Here is an 18,975-nt window from a genome sequence, read left to right as displayed (position 1 = left end):
TGTATTTATGTGCCGTAAGATATTCTTCTAAAATTTCATTTATAATGAATGATATCCCATACTTATAGATACATTACAATCTATTAATCTATTTTGTTGCTATACATGCTACCTTGGAGACAAAATATCAAACACTATCCTTCATGTTAGTTGAGGACATTTTCAAAATAATAAATTTAGGGCCCAGCAGGCAACAACAAAATAGAATCTTAAGCAAAAATGAAGAATTTGGTACATTAATATCAAGGATATCCAGAATGATATAAAATATATGTATTTCTTTTAAAAATATTCTAGTTATTTTGAATAAGAATGAGGAAACTGGAATTTTAATCACTAGACCAAGATTATACATTAATAGAACCACTATGTAAATAAATGTGGTAGAAAAATATTACAAATTTACATAGCATGTTACATTTTTAGAAAATATTTATAGATAGTATAGATTTTCATAATAATTCTGTGAAGAAAATAAGGTTAAACCTTATTTGCTCAATCAAAATCAGGGAATGAAGGCTCAAGTAAATTAAATGACTTGTTAAAATTACACAGCTAGTTAACTGGTAAAAGTCCAGACTGGTATGCAACTATCCTGAGAGTACTCTGCTTGACTTACCATATTCTCTCTAAATTGCCACTTTTACTACTTTAATGCATACAGAAATCATAAGAAGATAATTACCTAAAAGCTCCTGGATTGGTCCTGCCAAGACCTAGAACAAGGGATTCTGTGATTTCCATGCTCTCAGAGCGCATCATTGGAACTATGTGCTTAAACAAGGATGAAGGGGATGGGATGCCGATAATCTGGGGGGAAAAAAATACTGTTTTTATAGCAGCCACTCTGATATGCAATTCCGTGATATTAATTCCAACTAAATAATTTGACCAGCAATCTTTTGGTCAAGGACAAAGGATAAATGAAACATTATTATGAACGGTGCTTCAAATTTCACCTATGGTGGTGGTGGTGGTATGTGTACTGCTGAATTGATTCTGACTCAAAGCGACACTATGGGACAGAACAGAACTGCCCCATAGGGTTTCCAAGGCTGTAATCTATACATGAGCAGATCTCCTGGTCTTTTCTCCCATGGAGCCACTGGTGGGTTTGAATCACCAACCTTTTGGTGATCAGCCAAGTGTTTAACCACTGCGCCACCAGGGCTCTTTATCTACGGTGTACATAACCTAAAAAAGGTTAAATGACGTGTCCCATGTCTCATTGCACGTTTGTTTACAGAGCTAAGACTTGTTTGCAGGTCTCTTTACTTCTTATGGATACTCACCGTCATATAATAAACTGCTTCCTTTCATCAGAAATTCCATAATGTCTTTGGATCCACGAAAATGAGTAAAGCAAAATTACTTTTAAAAGTCATCAGTGTCAAAGTTAGACACCTAAGTCTTAAGTTTTCTAAATTTCCTTGAACTACTCCATAAAATTTTGTGCCATATCATAACAAATACAAAACTGTTTTTATCAGTACTATTTGTATCACTATATGACTTAGGGAAATTCTAGACAGGTACTTTAAAAGAAATTATTTAAATGAATCCTTTGCATTAAATATTTATAAGTGTAGGAACTATAGGAAACAAAGTAAAAATGGGGATGAAAGTTATTTTTTAAATATTCACTATAATGAATTTAATGGGCATGGCCCTATCTCACCAAAACAAACAAAAAAATCTTTATGTATCACTGGCTCCAACTCTGAATCCATAAAAATATTAATAGGATTTCTTCGACTATTTTTATTATTAATGTAAGCAAATGATTTACTTTTTAATCAACTCACTTTACTGTCTTCGAAAAGAAAATTTTAAAACATTACTTTTACAATGCCATTCAGATTCGAGGATAGATCCAGAAAGCTTACTTTAGAATCGATGCTGTAGCCACTGTCGGGGGTCGACGCCAGCGTCTCGGGAGGAGAACACCTCACAGAACCTGTAGATGCTGAAGACGGCGTGGATGTTGCCGCACTGCAGCACAGAAGCAGACAGTTTCTCCACAGGCCGATGTAGGAGTCACTGCTCGTGGTAGCGTTCACCTTCTTAGCATTGATGGGGCTACTAAGGAAAAGAAAAAGTAATGCTAAATTTCTATCAATTTTAAGGAAGATGGCTAGCTCAAAATTTTTATTACTAGTACTAAATCTTTGTGGAATTATATAACATATAAGTGAATAAAGTATTAGATGGGAAATTAAAATGTATTATGGGATCATTTCAACATAGCCTATTATTCTTGCGACAAACATTAATAATTTTATCAGGACACATTTTATAACTTATTATACGCGTGCCATGTAGAAAAAAATAAGTGAAAAGAAAATGAAAATTACCATTAATTCCATACCAAAATAAGCACTGTATATTCTATACTCCTTCTGTTCATATACACACGCACTATAAATGCATGGATACACCTCTTTTAATTCATAAAAACTGATTAATATTATTTTGTACCTGCTTTTTATACTTAACATGTATTTTAACATCTCTCCATGTAATCTGGCATACTTTCATGACATCATCTTTGATGAACTGTATGCTATATCATATGAATTATCATATTTTATATAGCCATACTTTCAGTGTTGGACATTTTAGTCAGTAGCAATTTTTCCCCATCGTAAACAATATACGTCTGCACATACGCTTAATTATTTCCTTGGATAAATTCCTGAATATGGAATGGCAGAGTCCAAAAAAAAAAAAAACACATTTTTTTAAGCCTTCTGCCAAATTTCTGTCTTGAAAAAAGTACATCTATCATATATTTTGGAACAACTGGCATAAATCTTCCCAACCATCAAAATTCTGTTGGGATTAAGAACTGAGAGTAAATAAAAATAAAAAAATATTAATATGCAGTCCCTGCCTATGAATGGCTTATAATAAGATAAATAATGCATACACACCACTTCATTCATTTAGCAACAGTGCCTACATGGGCACAGTGATCTGGGCACTGGTGATGCAGCAGTAAAATAACAACAAAAAAACTGACAAAAATCACTGCCATCATATGGGTTAGAGAAGACATACAATTAATAAATACAAATAAAACAATGTCATAATGACATAAATGGTGCTAAGTATGACAAAGAAAAATACAGAAGAATGGGGAGATAGGGAATGCTGGTAGGAGTGGAGCTTACACTCTTAAATATGGTCATAAATGTCTTGCAACATAGGAGTCAAACATATTTTAAAAGACAGCATTCAATACAAAACACCTCAGGATCTCTCTACCTATATGCAACAGTTAGTTAAAGTGTTTGCTACAAACCAAAGGGCTGGTGATTTGAGTCCACCCAGAGGTGCCTTAGAAGAAAGGCCTAGTGATCTACATCTAAAAAAATCAGCCATTGAAAACCCTATAGAAAAACAGTTCTACTTTGACACACATGGGGTCACCGTAAGTTAGAGTCAAATTGACGGCAACTAGTTAGTTGGTGTGTGTGTGTGTATATACGTGTGTGTATACACACACTCACAAATATGTATACATATATATACACACACCAAATACACATACATATATACATGTGTTATTCAAAAGGAATGATGATTACTCTAGGTCGGAGGTGTAAGAGAAAGCTTTAAAAATAAGGTGGAATTTGAGATATGTCAGATACGGACATGCAAAGATGGAGAAAACAAAAGAATCTAGGTTCATGTGAACAAAAGCCCACAGAATGGCAACTGTAGACCACATCTAGTGAACTTTGAGAGATTCGCTTTGGTTCTAACATAAGAATATACGGATGGCAGTGATAAAAAAAGGACTGGAGCTAGGCTTGGAAAGCCTTTAATGCAAGTTTACAATGTTGAGTTTATTCACACTTTGTGCTTATGTGGGGGAGTCATACAATAAAAGGACTCATACCATATAATCTATGGCATACTGGATGAGGTGAAATCAAGAAGCCAAACTCACATTCAAAAATTATCTTCCATATTTAAGAGCAAGAAGAAATTAATTGCAGTTTATAATGACCTTGGTCAACTCTGCATATTCTACATCTTTGCCATTACCCTCAAAACCACCACCCAATGCTATAATTATCACTCCTTACTAGCAGATGGCCTTCCTTATGATGCCATCTAGAAAAGTAAGGCCACTGACCTTGGATCCTCTCTACCTCTCACCTTTCATCTACAGACTTTTATCTACACCCACATCTATACTTATCATAGGATCCTTTCCTCATTAATTCTTCCCTTCAATACAGATTCACTGGACACATGTACCAAACACTGTGTTAATAAGTAAAATAGCAGTTCCAACTTGGTGAGACTGAATTACATGAAAAGGGCAAAGGAATTATATGAATGTATCCTATACAACTTTCTTCTCCCTCCTTAATACATCAAAACAGCATGACAGTATTTATAGGATTGCCTAACTTATACAGCTTTCTGAATACATACGTTAGGAAAGCTGACAGTATATGCATTTTTAATTTAGCCTAGCAAAATAACTTACTTTATATCAACCTGTGGGGACAACAACTGAAGTCTTGTGTATGCAAACATCCAAGCATAGCTCACAGCTGTAGAGCAGTGTTTGGGAAGGTTTTCTTGCTTTAAAAAACTGGAAAGACTTATAATCCATGGGTCTTGGCCTTGGGTCACATGTGCAAATATCCATATATGTGATGGACTAATTACATCAAACTGGTGGCTAATTGGAGAAGAGTTCCATTCTGCTAATGTTTGCAAATCTATCGAGCTAGGGCAATACAGCAAAGTAGTCTGTGTAGAGAAAAAAAGAACCAATTATTACACATTTCAATCTTGTGAAGTTTTGCCATGCAAATTGCTTTATACTTTGAGTGGTCTATTGGTAGTTTCTAGAACAGAGGTTCTTAAACAGGGGTATATGAGGTCCCAGGTGGGTTGTAGGGAGTAGTAAATCCCTGAATGTAAGTTTTTCTGGGCATGTCCACTCACATGGTTTTCTAGAGAAGGATTCCCTAACTTTCATTAGTCTCGAAAGGATTTACAAAGCAAAAAAGTTAAGAACCACTACTTAAAAAAAAAAACCAATGGAGTCTTAAGCTGAACGGAGGCTCAGTTCATTCAGTAATTCACCTACAATGAGCATATTTATAAAGTACCTACTATGAGCTAGGCACTGTTTTAGGCACCAGAAGAGAGTCATCCATTAATCTTTGTTGGTACAATTCTTTAATTGAATTCTTTAAACTGTACATATTTTTAATCATGATCTTTAGTTTACAAAGAGTTTTAAAAATTTATCTTTCTTTATTGTGTGTAACTCATGGGTTATAAGAGTCAAGCTTTGTGCAGAAAGCACATATACCTCTTATTCATGTATTCCAAAACAGGGAGAAAAAAACTGAAGTAGTAAATTTTGATAGTCAATCTTTCAGCACCAACAAAGAAAACTTGATATGTGGTCTTTTTTTCAAACACCCAACTAAGAAAGTTTGCTTAAGTTTTCTCAGGAATGTATTTGTTGATAAAGTGTTCCCTTTTTTTTTTTTTAATTGTGCTTTAAGTAAAAGTTTACAGCTCAAGCTAGTTTCTCATACAAAAATTTATACAAATATTGCTACATGGCCCTAGTTGCTCCCTATAATGTGACAGCACACTCCTTCCTTCCTCCTCAGATTTCCCGTGTTCATTCAACCAGCTCCCGTCCCTTTCTGCCTTCTCATCTCACCTCCGGAAAACCATTTCCATTTTAATGAGTCAAATTACACGTGGCTTTGGCATAAAATGCTCCACAGTTAATCTACTGCACTTAAACGCATGTGGTAAAGCAAACGAAAAATGTTTACTGAAGAAGTGGAGTGTAATTTTTTCTTTCAAACTTCAATGGAAATTTTTTCCCATTGCATTTTAACCAGTACTCCTATGTTTAGGTTATTACATGCCATGTTGTTGTTGTTAGGTGCTGTGGGGTTGGTTCCGACTCATAGCAACCCTATGCACAACAGAACAAAATACTGCCCAGTCCTGTGCCATCCTTACAATTGTTGTTATTCTTGAGCTTATTGTTGCAGACACTGTGTCAAATCCACCTTGTTGAGGGTCGTCTTCTTTTCTACTGACCCTGTACTCTGCCAAGCATGATGTCCTTCTCCAGGGACTGATCCTCCCTGATAACATATCCAAAGTATGTAAGACACAGTCTCGCCACCCTTGCCTCTAAGGAGCATTCTGGCCACACTTCTTCCAAGACAGATTTGTTCGTTCTTTTGGCAGTCCGTGGTATATTCAATATTCTTCACCAACACCACAATTCAAAGGCATCAACTCTTCTTTGGTCTTCCTTATTCACTGTCCAGCTTTCACATGCATATGACGCGACTGAAAATACCACGGGCTTGGGTCAGGCACACCTAAGTCTTCAAGGTGGCATCTTTGCTCTTCAACACTTTGAAGAGGTCCTTTGCAGAAGATTTGCCCAATACAATGTTGTCTTTTGATTTCTTGACTGCTGCTTCCATGGCTGTTGATTGTGGATCCAAGCAAAATGAAATTCTTCACAACTTCAATCTTCTCCATTTATCATGATGTTACTCGTTGGTCCAGTTGTGAGGATTTTTGTTTTCTTTATGTTGAGGTGTAATCCATACTGAAGGCTGTGGTCTTTGATCTTCATCAGTAAGTGCTTCAAGTCTTCTTCACTTTCAGCAAGCAAGGTTGTGTCATTTGCATAACGCAGGTTGTTAATGAGTCTTCCTCCAATTCTGATGCCCTGTTCTTCTTCATATAGTCCAGCTTCTCGGATTATTTATTTCATACAGATGAAACAGGTATGGTGAAGGAATACAACCCTGACACACACCTTTCCTGACTTTAAACCAATCAGTATCCCCTTGTTCTGTCCAAACAACTGCCTCTTGATCCATGTAAAGGTTCCTCATGAGCACAATTAAGTGTTCTGGAATTCCCATTCTTCGCAGTGTTATCCACAGTTTGTTATGATCCACACAGTCAAATGCCTTTGCATAGTCAATAAAACACAGGTAAACATCCTTCTGGTATTCTCTGCTTTCAGCCAGGATCCATCTGACATCAGCAATGATACCCCTGGTTCCACGTCCTCTTCTGAAACAGGCCTGAATTTCTGGTAGTTCCGTGTCGATATACTGCTGCAGCCGTTTTGCATGATCTTCAGCAAAATTTTGCTTGCGTGTGATATTAACAATATTGTTGTATAATTTCCACATTCGTTTGGATCACCTTTCTTGGGAATAGGCATAAATATGGATCTCTTCCAGACAGCTGGCCAGGAAGCTGCCTTCCATATTTCTTGGCATAGATGAGTGAGCACCTCCAGCACTGCATGTGTTTGTTGAAACATCTCAATTGATATTCCCTCAACTCCTGGAGCCTTGTTTTTCGCCAATGCCTTCAGAGCAGCTTGGACTTCTTCCTTCAGTACCATCGGTTCCTGATCATATACCATCTCTTGAAATGGTTGAATATTGACTAATTCTTTTTGGTATAATGACTCTGTGTATTCCTTCCATCTTCTTTTGATGCTTCCTGCGTCATTTAATATTTTCCCCATGGAATCCTTCACTATTGTAACTCGAGGCTTGAATTTTTTCTTCAGTTCTTTCAGCCTGAGAAACGCCGAGCGTGTTCTTCCCTTTTGGTTTTCCATCTCCAGCTCTTTGCACATGTCATTATAATACTTTACGTTGCCTTCTCAAGAGGCCCTTTGAAATCTTCTGTTCAGTTCTTTTACTTCATCAATTCTTCCTTTTGCTTTAGCTAATGCATTACTTTGGTTTAAGGGGATTCAATTATATATGTACGTATGTATTTTAAGACATACATTGTCTTAACTTCCAAAACAAGACTAAAAAGCATGACATCATCATAGTTACCTGATCGGCCCCAGTGAGATGTATAAAGCTCTCCAGAATGGATGGACTCAGCCTGTCCATCACGTCTATGGCTAATTCATCATCACCCTATAAAAAAAAAATCATAGTATTAAAAACTTTAGGAATGTTAAAGAAAAAGAGCCAGACCTAAGTACAAACTGGAAGTTCATTTTAGCACTATGTGTTACAAATGGAATTGAGGGCAGACTGGTTAGCTAGATGTTATAAAAAAGACTTTGTTAAAAAGTGAGTTACAGCTACATAGTAATAACAGAAATGGGATATAGACAGACAAAAAGATAGTTTCTAAGTATTTCATTTCATAAATCTTACCTTAGGTATTTCCAAAAGTGCAAATAAAGTCCGTATTTCTCTAAGGACACTGACGGCTAGTCTCCTGGTGGCAGGTCGGCTGCTACAGAGAATGACAAGTGCAAACCCTTCAACCACATGGAATACACTGGAATATGGACTTTTTTCCAGAGGAGGAGGATGAGAAGCTCCATCAGCTAGGCCATGCTTGAAAAATAAAGTGAAGTTAAAAATAAATTCAAACTATATGTATAGACATGCTAGTAAAACAATAAAGAGTAAAATAAATCACAGAAATTACAACTATAGGTCTACCTCAGCTGAAGCAATTTAAATAGTATTTAATTTATAAAAGTATAATATTGTAGGACTACTGGACCACATCTACTGGACCATGGCCTCCACCAGACTGAGTCCAGTACAATGAGATGGTGGCTGGCTACCACCACTGACTGCTCTGACAGGGATCACAATAGAGTGTCCCAGACAGAGCTGGAAAAAAATGTAGAACAAAATTCTAACTCAAAGAGAAAGACCAGACTTGCTGGCCTGACAGAGGCTGGAGGAACCCTGAGAGTATGGCCCCTGGACACCCTTCCAGCTCAGTAATGAGGCTGCTCCTGAGGTTCACCCTTCAGCCAAAGATTGAACAGCCCCATTGAACAAAACAAGACTAAAGGGGTGCACCAACCCCAAGGCAGGACTGGAAGGCAGGAGGGAACAGGAAAGCTGGTAATAGGGAACCCAGGGTTGAGAAGGGAGAGTGCTGACATGTCGTGGGGTTGTTAACCAGTGTCATACAACAATCTGTGTACTGTTTGATGAGAAACTAGTTTGTTCTATAATCTTTCGTCTAAAGTTCAATAAAAAAAAAGAAAAAAAATGTTAAGATTGTACACAGTGAAAAAAGCATTTAACTAGCAGCCTAAACATGAATTCTGCACCTGTGACGCTCTGACTACTTTGTAACATTGTGCAGTGCAATGAATTGCTTTATATGGCCTTTCTTGCCACGGTCTTATAACTCTCACCAAATGAATGAGTGGAACTACGCAAACAAGGTGTATGGAACCCTAACAAGGGGACTGGTTAGTTTCGCAACCCCACTAGGCTTAAAAGAGAGCCATTCCCAAAGAGGGAGGGGGGAGCTCACTACCAACAAGAAAGAAGAGCTAGGAGTGGAGTGCATCCTTTGGACCTGGGATCCCTGTGCTTTGAGTCTCCTAGACCCAGGAGACAGAGAGATCGAGCTGTAACACCAGAGATGGTGCAAGATGGTGAGAAGTGAAAGCAGAACAGCAGCAGCAGCAGAACCAGGAGACCTGCATGAGACGGTGCAGTGGGCTTCCCATCCCACGGAGCAAGGTGGTTACAGTGAGTGTGCCAACCGTGTGCCAACCAACAGACTCAGAGAGCTGAGTGCCTTTAGGCCAAGGCTTACTGATGGAGTGGGGTGCCTTCCAGGCACTTATTGACAGACCTAAAGTGCTTTGTAATACTTGCCCAAGTGGGACAGAGGCCAGGCTGAGGCCAGAGAGAGGCCTTCCTGCGACCAACGCTGGGAAGAGGCTGCCCTGACTGAAAAACTGTATCGTGAATTGTAACTTGTACTTCCCTAATAAACCCCATAACTGTGAGTATGGTCTTTGAGTTCTGTGTGGCCACTACAAGAAATTACTGAGCAGAGCACAGAGGTAGAGTGCCAGGAGAGGGATGGCTGGTGTCAGAATTGGTAAAAAGGTGGGAGGGTGGAGGTATGTCTGACCTCGGCCTCACAGGAATCTGCCTTGGGCTACTGATGCTGATAATGAGTCCCCTTCTCCTTTGCGATGTTAAGACAGAGAAGTCGGGTGCTCCTGCCATGCCATTTGTACACTTGGTACCATCTCTACACCTTGGAACCAAAAGTCACTTTTGTGGAAAATGAGGGGATTGGACTGGATCCTTCATTTTCAAAGTATGGACTAGCAGGGGGCATCATCACCTGGGAGCTTTTCAGAAAAATAATCTCAGGTACCTGGTGATTTGCATGCTCATTAAAGCTCTACATGGTTAAGCTCTGAGATACCAACGTTGTATGATTCATACATAACTATTACCATAAAAGGAACCCTGGTGGCGGAGTGGTTAAAGTGTTCGGTTGCAAACCAAAAGGTTGGTGGCTGGAACCCACCAGCTGTTCCATGGGGGAAAGATGTGGCAGTCTGCTTCTGCAAAGATTTACAGCCTTAGAAATCATATGGGGCACTTCTACTCTGTCCTAGAGGGTCGCTATGAGTTGGAATCAACTTGATGGCAGTGGGTTTGGTGGGTTATTATCGTAAATCAACAATCTGAGCAGCTTATATGGTCGTGAAGCAAGGATTGGTGTAATGGATAAAATAATCAAATAATCCAAATGGTAGACTATCATAATTTTTTATTATATTGGTTTTAAATATATTGGAAACAGCCTAAATGTAAGCTAGAATTATCTCCACTTCCTATGTTCATTAAGAACTAATCGTTACCAAAGGAAGAAGGTTTGAAAGGTTAGACGCACACAAACATCATACATTTAATACAGAAACTATGGAATACCTTAAAAGTGAGTAGAGCTGTATATTAGCATTTACCACTGACTATGGACAAAACAAAAGAGTTTGGTACCTGTGAGTCCTGGTTTTTGTTATGCATTTGTGCTGCTTGTTTCCACTGATTTATTAATTGTACTAACATCTTTACAGCATTATCAAGAAGTGTGGGATGGACATCAGTCACTTCACGAACAATAAAATAAACAAATCCTGAAAGAACATCCTCCCGCCAATCTGGAAAATCAAGCATTAATGCCTGCAGAGTATTGAAAGCCAGAGCACGCAGTTCTTCATCCATATGAATTGTGAGCCTACCAAGAACAAAATCCTATTAGCCAACCACAAAACTTTTCAAATAAGTAAAACTTGACACTAAAATCTTATAAATTTATGTCCTTTCTTAAGTGTTTTGTAAGAAGTATGAAGATAGGAACCAACGTTCACTTTTTTGCACTGTATTTTTCTTTATGCTAGTCTATATTCATTTGTTTAAATTCACATATGAATCTATTAATAGCAGTCAGCACTTTTACTATAATCCAGAATAACAAGTTTGATCATACTTTAAATGCTTTACTTCAGAAAAGAATACAGACAATATAGATCAGAATTCCATTTTAAAAATTCTTTAATCCTTAAATTACCATATGTTGTTATTGTATAGTCAATCGAAAATTATCCAATCATATCAATATCTTAGCAATATTTCACACTTATTTAGTCCTCTGTTATCACTGGAGAGGACATAACTTATCTCCATTATTTCATTTATGTTAAATATAAGATGAGTCATTATGAAGAAAGAAATACAACAAATAGAAATGGAATCAATTTAACAGAACTAATCCTTGAAGGTGAGAATGAGAACAAATTTAAGAGTAACATCATAAATGGGGTATGCCTACAAGAAAATGAAAAACGAAATACTGTCAACTGAAAACAGAAGGCCCTAAAGAGAGTTTAAGTCTAAATGCGTTAGAGAAGAGGCTACATCAAAACATCAAAAGAATATGTGGGCATGAACATAGGTTTGGTTACAGCATTTTAAACAGAACACAAGGAAGAGAGTGATAAACAAGAACACCACAAAAGATGGCTGCTATAGTTAAGCTACCAAAATATGAATATATACTATATGAATAAGTTTCTGATTTCGGTCTGAAGAGGTTTATTTTAGTGATTGACCACAAGGGCAAATGTATCACAGTTAGAAACAGCCTAAATGAATAAAATAAGTAGGTAATATTAAAAATAATGTCACAATTACATGCTCGGGAAGCTGGGGAGATGGAGTTATCCACAATGACAGAGGAGGAAAGTTGTGTGATTTAGGAGAAAGGAGATATCACAGTCTTCACCCTGCTGAACTCAGTTCTGGTCTTCACTAAGTCAACCTTCAACTGACAATGAGACTGAAGAGAAAATTTATTACAGCTAGATAGACTTGAGAGTAAGCCACAAAGCAGCAGCAGTTATATTAGCACATCAGAAATACCATACAGGGTCAGATTAAGGGCCTCTAGCCCAGTATTCTGCCTCTGATAGTAGCACCAAAGGAGATAGTATGGGAGAGAACAGTGATTAGCCTCTATCATGCTGACTTCAAAGGTTATTTCAATACCCTTTAAATCGAAGAATGTGTAAATATCCATCTTACACCTATCTGTGTGACTCAGAATATCCATGTCATGACTTAACTAGTTGAACAACAATATAATATAGCTTGGCTAATTAAAGGCAAGGGAATTAACTAATGTCTTTTAGAGGTTGTATATGGGTCTACAAATTTACAATATTTCTCTATTTTGTTCATTTGATTGCTTTATTTTTAAGTAAATAAGATTTAGACATCATAACTCTAAATTATAGGAGTTGGGGACAAAACAGATCCTAGAATCCACCTTTCCACTGAGTAAATCCATTGTTTTTGTTAATTGCCAACAAGTCAATTTTGACTCATGGCGACCCCATGTGTATCACAGCAGACATGCTCCATAGGGTTTTCAAAGCTGTGATGGTCAGAAGCAGATCGCTGGGCCTGTCTCCTGAGGGACCCCTGGGTGGGTTCAAACTGCCAATTTTTTGGCTAGCAGGTAAGTGCTTAACCATTTGCACCACCCAGGGACTCTTGTATATCAATTAGTAAATGAATATGGCAGGGAAAAGAAGCAAATTGCCATTTGTAGTTCAGGTGCTTGCTCCTTCACTAGGCTTCACTACCCTTTGTAGATGCAGTTTCGTTTCGGTGGGGGAACTCCGATAGGCTGAGCTCTTGCTCCACCATTCATAAAGATGTAGGTGAGTTAACTTGAGGTGTGGGATAAGAGCAGAATAGAATGGTAGTTATTTACTGCTTTCCCAAGGAAGCAGTCATAACTAATTCAAACCCCCTTTTGCTCCCTAATGTTGACATAAATCTTTGTAACTCTGCAATTCAGTTCACAGAAAAAATTAAAAGAGTGAGAAGGGAATGAATTCATCTCACAGCGCAAAGTTTCAAAGTAACCTCCCTTCCTCCTCATAATCCTAAAGGTAGACAAACACCATTCTATCTCCAACGGCAACATGCAACAGTGAGGATAAGAGTGACACATGAATGTCTGAAATGCTAGGAGTTTTCAAAAATGGGGCAAAAAGAGCTGTCTATTAACTGTTCATTATGAGTTTAACCTAAGCCTTAGTGGTGAGTGCCTGGCAAGCAGTAAACATCTTTCAATATAAGTATCACTGCTCTATCATGGTCATTTGGTTTTCTATCTAGGACAGGGGTCAGCAAACTATGGTGCCATCCAGATCGGTGTCACTTTTTGTACTGTTTTACTGGAACACAGCCACGCCCAATCCTCATACATTGTCTATGTCTGCTTTTATACGACGTTGGCAGAGATGAATAGCTGCCACAGAGACCCTTTGACCTATAAAGTCTAATATATTTATTACCTGGTCCTTTGCAGAAAAGTTTGCTGACCCCCCATATTGGGAATCATTAATTTTATCAACAAAGGGTCACCACCTCAACTTACAATTATTCTGGGAAGCTAGTATTTAAGTTTGGTTATAATGTTATTTTATTTTATTTTTTTTATGATATATCTAATTGAGGAAAGACGACAAAAACTTGAACCCTATATGAATTTTGCCATAGTAGAAAAGGTGAAAACAAGAACTGTTCACCATCCTAGATCCTAAAGAAATAGTTGAAGTAGTAAACACAATAATTAACTGCCTAACTGGTCATCATCGTACACCGATAATACCCATACTGTAAAACATAATGTATTATATAAATCCCAGGGTATCTCCCTAGATGGAAAGCATTTAAAAACCACCGCTATAGTAAGCTTTGACACAGATCACATATGGTTATGTATAAGAATTGAAAAATAGGATTTATAGGGAATGCAGAAGAACTTTACAAGTTAAAAATGAGTAGGGAGAATGTGTTTAACAAGAAATAAATGAAAAAATGGGAGTTTAGAAAGTAAATCAAATAAAGGATCAAAAATGTCTTTATTACCACTTTCTAGTGGTAATAGTAGTTTTGGGTTAGTGGTAATAGTAACAGGGTGTATTAGAAATTTAAAGGGAGAGAAAGAGATAAAAACAAACACAGCAAATGATAATTCTCACTTACCTTGCTAACAATTCAATGAGATCCGTTCTGCTCATGCCATCAGGAATCAACCTTGGAATAGCAGCAATGCATGTTCTAAACAAATCAATTTTGGGTTTTCTTTCCCCTCTGAAAAATATATCACAATGATATGAATTAATAAGAAGTGTATTACCTATGAGTTATTGGTTGAATTGTGTCCCCCCCAAAATACGTTGTAAACCATAATCTCTATACCAGTGCACATAATCTCATTTGAGAATAGGGTTTCCTCTGTTATGTTAACAGGGCCATATCAGTGTGGGGTGTGTCTAAACCAACCCTTTTTGAGATACAAAAGGAACAGATTAGGCACAGAAGCAAGTAAGCACAGATGGGAAAAGACAGATGCCACGCCCCATGAAGATCGTCAAGGGAGGGAGAAACAGAAGCTGAAAAGAGACAAGGACCTTCCCCTAGAGCCAACAGGGGGGAGGGAGGGAGAGGGAGAGAGAGAGAGAGTACGGCTTCCCCTACAGCCTGCACCCTGAATTCGAACTTCTAGCCTCCTAAGCTATGAGAAAAATAAATTTGTTTGTTAAAGTCACTCGCTTGTGGTATTTCTGTTACAGCAGCACTAAGAAACTGAAACAATATGCTAGATAATAAAAGCAAACTTGGAAAATTAATTACAAAAAATAGGAAACCCTCTAAGAAAAAATGTTTAATGTATTTAATATGAAAAAAGCTCATACGAATCCATACAACATTACCAGTTTATAAATGGACAAAAGAATATGGAGATACTTAGAAAAAAAAAATACAGCCAACAAACAAAAAGATTTTCAGTAGTTATAAAACAAAGATAACAACCATTATTATTAAATATTATTAGATAATATCATTTAATAAATTCGTGATTTAGAAAAATCAATATTTTATTAGCATACATAACAAATTCATTATATATTATTTACTAAATAATACTGCTTAGCTATTAAAGAATAAATAATGATATTGTTTCTAAATAATCAAATATTAGTTATTATCTCTGGCCTGTAAACTAACAAAAGAAAATTATTTTCATTTAATGCCTTATATTAACAAGGTCTTGGGAAACAAACTCATATACCACTATTGGTAATGTTTGCTCTAGGCTTTCTGTTTTCTTTCAGAATAAAAATACTTTAAATCTTTATGTAATAAAATGCATCAATTTCTGAAAAACCTGGCTCCTCCTGGGCTTGCTACAATTTAATTATACTATATTTTCTTGTGCAGGAGTTAAGAGCTTCACTGCTAACCAAAAGGTCAGCAGTTCAAATCCACCAGCTGCTTCTTGGAAACCCATGGGGAAGTTCTACTCTGTCCTATAGGACCACTATGAGTCAGAACTGACTCAACAACACCTAACAACAACATATTTTCTTGTAGTTATTCAGTGATTTTATTTATTTATTTTAAATGTTTAACAACTTGATACATCAGTTTTTATTTTGATCTATATTTCAAGGTGAGGCTTTTAATTAAATTATTTTTTTCCAAAGGCTATGCAGTTGGCCCAATAAAATAATCCTAAAGAAAAGAATCTGGATGTTTTAAGTCTTTTGGGCCAATATCTTTTATAGTAGTGATGGACTGCTGACTTCTAGAGATTTTATATATAATCAATTCTTGCTCTGCATGGCTCAATATGTACACATTTCAGTTTTCAAAATTTAGTTAAATAACACCAGTCCTCCAACAACACATTCAAATTTCGGTTACCACATAATAAGGGAAAAAAAAAAAGTTGCTGGTGAGTCAATTCCATCTCATGCCGACCCCATGTGTTGTCAGAGTAGATTTGTGTTCCGCAGGATTTTCAAAGGCTCATTTTTTGGAAATAGATCCTCAGGCCTTTCTTCTGAGGTACCCCTGGGGTCTCAAACTGCCAACCTTTTGGTTAGCAGCCACAAATGTTAATCTTTTGCATCACTCAGGGGCTTACCACATATCAACTATACATAATTGCATAACCAAACTTTGCTCTTAGCTCTTTAATCCAGGAATCACTATATATGTATGCAGATATGCATCATGATCAGGACCAATCATATTTCTTCTTTCAAAGACTGTCAGGGATTGGTCATTGTGCACCTGTTATTCAGATTATGCACAGGCAGCAAAATGTATAGTTGTATTGCTTCCTTGTCTCCCAATGACAAAGCCATGTGACACTTTATAAGAATAGAAAGTCAAAAGAGCTATTGGCCAACAAAGATGCAAGTGTAGTAAAGAAATGAAGAGTGATACTGCTGCAATTGAAATTCAAATTGAATGTAAATGGAGTTAAAGAAGAAACAGCTGACCAGGAAATGTTGACAGGGCTGCCATTCAAAACTCTAGATATACAGCCAGAGAAACTTAGCGGTGCAAATTTTTTGAGAGGAATGAGGAAAGTGGTTGAGACTAAAAGAAGGAAGATGTCCCAGATGAAATAACACAGGCAAAAAACAAAAACTTCACATTAAAGAAACTCTGAGAGATTAGTATATACCAGTATGTAGTGACTATATATGGAATAAATATAAATGAGGTCAAACATCCATTTTGGTATTTAAGACCTATAATGCAGGCAATAATACCCAAACAAATTCCTTCCCTTACTCAAAATATGTAGATACTTCCCAGTAAATAAAAAAAAAGTTGTTGCTATAAAATGTATTCTCTTGGTAAAGTTTCTAACAATAAAGAAAAAAGGTTTTGGGGTGAGAAGCTGGGCAAAGAGTGACAGGGCTGGGGTGAGGGGTGATGTGTAATGAGGGACTGTTTCCAAAAAACAAAAAACTCATACATTATTCCCCTCTGCACCCCTGGGTCCGAGGAGACAAAAATACCCGAACTGAGATTTTCAGGTTTTCTTTCTTAGTTCATCAGGGTTCCGGGAATAAGAGCATTTATTTGACATAGTAAACCAATCAGTCCATACATCTGGAGTAATCAGGATTTATCTACTGCTCATGGAATAAGTAACAACAAACTAGTCTTGGGATCCAGGATGACTTCTGCAATCTATACTGGCTTGACAGCACTGAAGTAAACTGAGCACGTGGAGGAAATCACTGCATTACAAACAGCAGCAGATGGAAATATGGGAGAACTCCAAAAGAAAAAGCACTTATAGTAAGGAAACAGGTATCTGTATTCTTTTTATGAAAACTAAAATAGTAAAGAAGATAAAGTAATTTACTACATACGTAATCATATCTTCAGGCTCCTTATTGGACATCTGCACACTAGTCATACACATTGGTCTCCCAACTTCTTTGTCCAAATGTCTCAGAATGCTATCTAATGCTTTTCTCACTTGTGGATAATAAACTGACATTCCTGGGGGGAAAAAACCTCAATTATAAAATGTCAGAGATTAGATAAAGAATACTTACAGTCACTTTTGATAATAAGCACCTACGCACCTTGAGAAGACATTAGCTTATTGTTGCCATATAAGAGGGAATTTCAACTATATGTATATACATTCTTCTTCCTGACAATCAGCTTCAACATATTCGAGATATCGTGTAAAAATTATGCAAGGAAGTAAAATTAATTTGAAGGAAAAACACAATTAAGTAATAGTATCATGTGGAAGAATATTTAACCAGAAGACTACAAAATGAAGACCTATAAATATGATAAAGTATATTCATTTTGCATTACTATATATATGGTACATGCTAAAATATATATATATTAGATCTGATCATAAAGCTTTTACAAAATAATATCAAAATGCCTTACAAAGCAATTTATGATTCCAATTAACACTAACCTATGACTTTTGCTTCTTCATCTGTCAAAGTTTTATTGAGAAAAATTTTCTTCACACGAAGAGTATTTCCTGAGGGAAGAATAACTCCTGTTGTTGGCATTGGTGGTTCACCATCTTTCTGCTGCAAACTGTCTGCTATTACAAGGAAGACTCTGAGGCCTATGTTCATTCTCTTCAGAGAAAAAAAGTTTCAAAACGAAGAAATCAGAGTGCCATAAATTATCTTTTTTTTTTCCATGTTAAAAACATCTCATCAAATAACATGCAGGGTGGGAGAGGGAAGGCTGATAGAAAACTAACCTGTCTTTCAACTTTTTTGACTAGTCCAACCATTAGAGTCTGTATTAATACCAAATTCCCAAATGCCACTCACTCACTTCTCAGGTCAACTAGCTTTCCTAGTCACTATAAAGCTTATTTCAGATCTCTTTCACCTTTCCTCAGCTCTCCTAAACTCCTACCACCCCCTCTTCTAAGTAGATGACTTGTCTCCTTCATAGAAAGAAAAAATCAACTTTTTTCAGTCTTTCATTACAAAACACACTAATCAACCTACATCCACACTGCCTCTCCCACCCTTTTTTTTCTTGTTACAGTTAAGGGGATGATGATTCTAGTTGTTAGAATCCCATCTGCTCTTAAATTTTCAGAACAATCACACTGTTAATCATCTTTTTCTTAAATCTCCAATACCTAAAACAGCACCTGGCACAATTTCATGTGCTCAATAAATGTTTAGTAGGTGGTATTTCGTAAAGAATATTTTTAAAATGTATCATTTAAGTAAAAGAA

The 18,975-nt window shown here is 36.8% G+C and overlaps 1 protein-coding gene across 11 annotated transcripts in view; it reads right to left on the bottom strand.

Moving 5' to 3' along the window:
• The window catches only part of FRYL (FRY like transcription coactivator), a 272,999-nt gene that overhangs the window by 84,066 nt on the left and 169,958 nt on the right, over positions 1-18,975 (bottom strand). For all 11 annotated transcript variants that reach the window (XM_064285836.1, XM_064285835.1, XM_064285834.1 and 8 more), the window contains 9 exons: positions 18,184-18,355; positions 17,609-17,741; positions 14,412-14,519; positions 10,851-11,088; positions 8,223-8,408; positions 7,890-7,976; positions 4,505-4,773; positions 1,887-2,082; positions 686-810 (listed from right to left, as the gene is read on the bottom strand). In XM_064285836.1, coding sequence (XP_064141906.1) covers positions 686-810; positions 1,887-2,082; positions 4,505-4,773; positions 7,890-7,976; positions 8,223-8,408; positions 10,851-11,088; positions 14,412-14,519; positions 17,609-17,741; positions 18,184-18,355 — 1,514 coding nt within the window. The remainder of the gene's footprint in view (positions 1-685; positions 811-1,886; positions 2,083-4,504; positions 4,774-7,889; positions 7,977-8,222; positions 8,409-10,850; positions 11,089-14,411; positions 14,520-17,608; positions 17,742-18,183; positions 18,356-18,975) is intronic.

This window comes from Loxodonta africana, chromosome 5 (assembly GCF_030014295.1).
Source record: "Loxodonta africana isolate mLoxAfr1 chromosome 5, mLoxAfr1.hap2, whole genome shotgun sequence".
Lineage (NCBI taxonomy): Eukaryota > Metazoa > Chordata > Mammalia > Proboscidea > Elephantidae > Loxodonta > Loxodonta africana.
The sequence above is the reverse complement of the archived record's forward strand: the minus strand, read 5'-3'. Positions and strand labels throughout refer to the sequence as shown.